We start from the raw sequence: 2699 nt of genomic DNA, 5'->3' as shown, positions 1-2699 counted from the left end.
TGATTCTGGTGTTGACCATCTGGTGATGTCCATGTATAGAGTCTTCTCTTGTGTTGTTGGAAGAGGGTGTTTGCTATGACCAGTGCGGTCTCTTGGTAAAACTCTATTAACCTTTGCCCTGCTTCATTCGGTACTCCAAGGCCAAATTTGCCTGTTACTCCAGGTATTTCTTGACTTCCTACTTTTGCATTCCAGTCCCCTATAATGAAAACGACATCTTTTTTGGGTGTTAGTTCTAGAAGTTCCTGTAGGCCTTCATAAAACCGTTCAACTTCATCTTCTTCAGCATTACTGGTTGGGGCATAGTCTTGGATTACTGTGATATTGAGTGGTTTGCCTTGGAAATGAACAGAGATCATTCTGTCATTTTTAAGATTGCATCCAAGTAGTATATTTAGGACTCTTGTTGACTATGATGGCTACTCCACTTCTTCTAAGGGATTCCTGCCCACAGTAGTAGATGTAATGTTTGTCTGAGTTAAATTCACCCATTTCAGTCCATTTTAGTTTGCTGATTCCTAAAATGTTTACATTCACTCTTGCCATCTCCTGTTTGACAACTTCCAATTTGCCTTGATTCATGGACATAACAGTCCAGGTTCCTATGCAGTATTGCTCTTTACAGCATCAGACTTTACTTCTATCACCAGCCATATCCACAACTGGGTGTTGTTTTTGCTTTGACTCCATCTCTTCATTCTTTCTGGAGTTATTTCTCTACTTTTCTCCAGAAGCATATTGGGCACATACTTACCTGGGGAGTTCATCTTTCGCTGTCCTATCTTTTTGCCTCTTCATAGTGTTTATAGGGTTCTCAAGGCAAGGATACTGAAGTGGTTTGCTATTCTCTTCTCCAGTGGACCACGGTTTGTCAGAACTCTCCACCATGACCTGTCTGTCTTGGGTGGCCCTACACAGCATGGCTCGTAGTTTCATTGAGTTAGCAAGGCTGTGTTCCATGCGATCAGATTGGTTAGTTTTCTGATTGTGGTTTTCAGTCTATCTGAAACTCTGAATTTCTCAACAACTGGTTACAGGCAGAGTACAAAATAGAGGCATCCTGCATTAACCATTTTCCAAGAACATTTCATTACATGGGAAAGCAAAAAGTAGCAAAAGTCATGCTCACAATTAACTTCAGAGGGTAATCCCACTGATGATATCCAGGAGAATCTTTACTGAGATAGTGAGGAACTATGTAAGATGTTAACGAGGGTTTTTCTGGATTTGGGGATTAAAATATGTTTTAATATTTTTATACTTTTCACACTTTTTTCATTTTTGCCATGAACATATATTAATTAGGGAGAAAGTGAGCTATTAAAACACTCACAAGAGAGATGATGATAGAGTCTTTTGTGGGGTGTTGTTGCCCAAGTTGGGCAAGAAGGCATCGTGAAGAGGAGGGGCTGGGGGAAGCCTAGAGCAGGCAAACACAGGTGGGATGAGATGAGGTTGGCCCTGCATGGGGAACCCTGGCAGGAAGATTCCCGGTCATGATGGGGGAATACTTGACATAGGGAAAAGATGCCTCATACTTGAAAAACCTTGCTTTGACATTTACTTTCTTTTAACTTTCAACATTTTTTTTTGAAAATTGAGAGAGGTAAACACAGAGTTTTGCTTTTGTCCTTACCGTTTGCTAATGGATTTTTGTAAGACTTTTGGCTAGACCACATTTATAGGTCAACCTTGGCTGCTCACTTGCTTCATCCACAGCCTGCCTCTTCACCGTTGCTCGACTGTCTGAGTCCTGAAGGCACTGGAGTGTGTGATTGTGGAATGACCTCACTGGGCTTAGGTTACCCCAGGTGGTCGTGATTAAATAAGCTGAGTGCGTAAAGGCTCAGGGCCAAGCAGGCCTGCGATTTGCTCAGGTTTTGCAAGATGTGGTGGAAGATTTCAGTCCTTGCTGGCACAAACCAAATGAGGTACTCATATTTTTGTCTTTTAGGAAAACGGATGTGCCTTGGAGAACAGTTGGCCAGAGCTGAGTTGTTTATTTTCTTTACTTCACTTCTGCAAAAATTTACTTTCAGGCCTCCAGAGAATGAGAAGTTGAGCCTGAAGTTCAGAGTTAGCTTGACCCTTGCCCCAGTCAGCCACCGGCTCTGTGCTGTTCCTCGGGGCTGAAGTTGCTGGGGTCGGGGGAGTGAAGAAAAGCAGGAAGAATGAGCTTTCTCACACACCCCAAGGCAGGGCATCTGCTCAGAAGTGAGGGAACAGCATCCAGTGCCTCTAGGATATGTCACAGGAACTGGACTCAGAGGAAACTGGAACCAAACCCCAGCTTTGCCATCTCCAGTGGGGCCCTGAGCAAATGAGTTATGTTGTGAGTGATTTCGTTTTCATCCAGAAGATTTAAAGTGGACAATGATTCCATCTCTAAAGGAAAATCTACTATATAGATCAGAGGAAATAATGGACTTTAAATGGCTTGGAAACCATAAAGCACATCATAAAAGTCATAGCTGTGATCTGCCTCCTCCCTACTTCCTTCCTTAGCTTGGTTTTGCTTCTGGTCTGTTGAAATGGCCTGGGTCAAAGAGGTGCCAAATAGTGGATAAGAGTTAGAAGTTGGGTCTGGGACAGCTATGGAGGTCAGCCAGAAAGGCACTTATACTTGGGAGCCCTGGGCAAACTTATCCTGTTTCTCCCTCAGACTGACCCCTGGGAAATAGCAGGGCAGGTGGATTCCT

At 43.4% G+C, this 2699-nt stretch overlaps 1 protein-coding gene across 2 annotated transcripts in view; it reads left to right on the top strand.

Annotated features, from left to right (window-relative positions):
* Positions 1–2470, top strand: part of LOC105002577 (cytochrome P450 2J2-like) — a 29346-nt gene extending 26876 nt beyond the window's left edge. For both annotated transcript variants that reach the window (XM_010859276.1, XM_010859284.1), the window contains exon 9: positions 1955–2470. In XM_010859276.1, the coding sequence (XP_010857578.1) occupies positions 1955–2133 (179 nt within the window). In that variant the 3' untranslated portion in view covers positions 2134–2470. The remainder of the gene's footprint in view (positions 1–1954) is intronic.
* Positions 2471–2699: the final 229 nt, after the last annotated feature.

The sequence above is a fragment of the Bison bison genome, unplaced genomic scaffold (genome assembly GCF_000754665.1).
Source record: "Bison bison bison isolate TAMUID 2011002044 unplaced genomic scaffold, Bison_UMD1.0 scf7180017856337, whole genome shotgun sequence".
Taxonomy (NCBI): Eukaryota; Metazoa; Chordata; class Mammalia; order Artiodactyla; family Bovidae; genus Bison; species Bison bison.
Note: the sequence above shows the minus strand (reverse complement) of the source record. Positions and strands in the feature narration are given on the sequence as shown.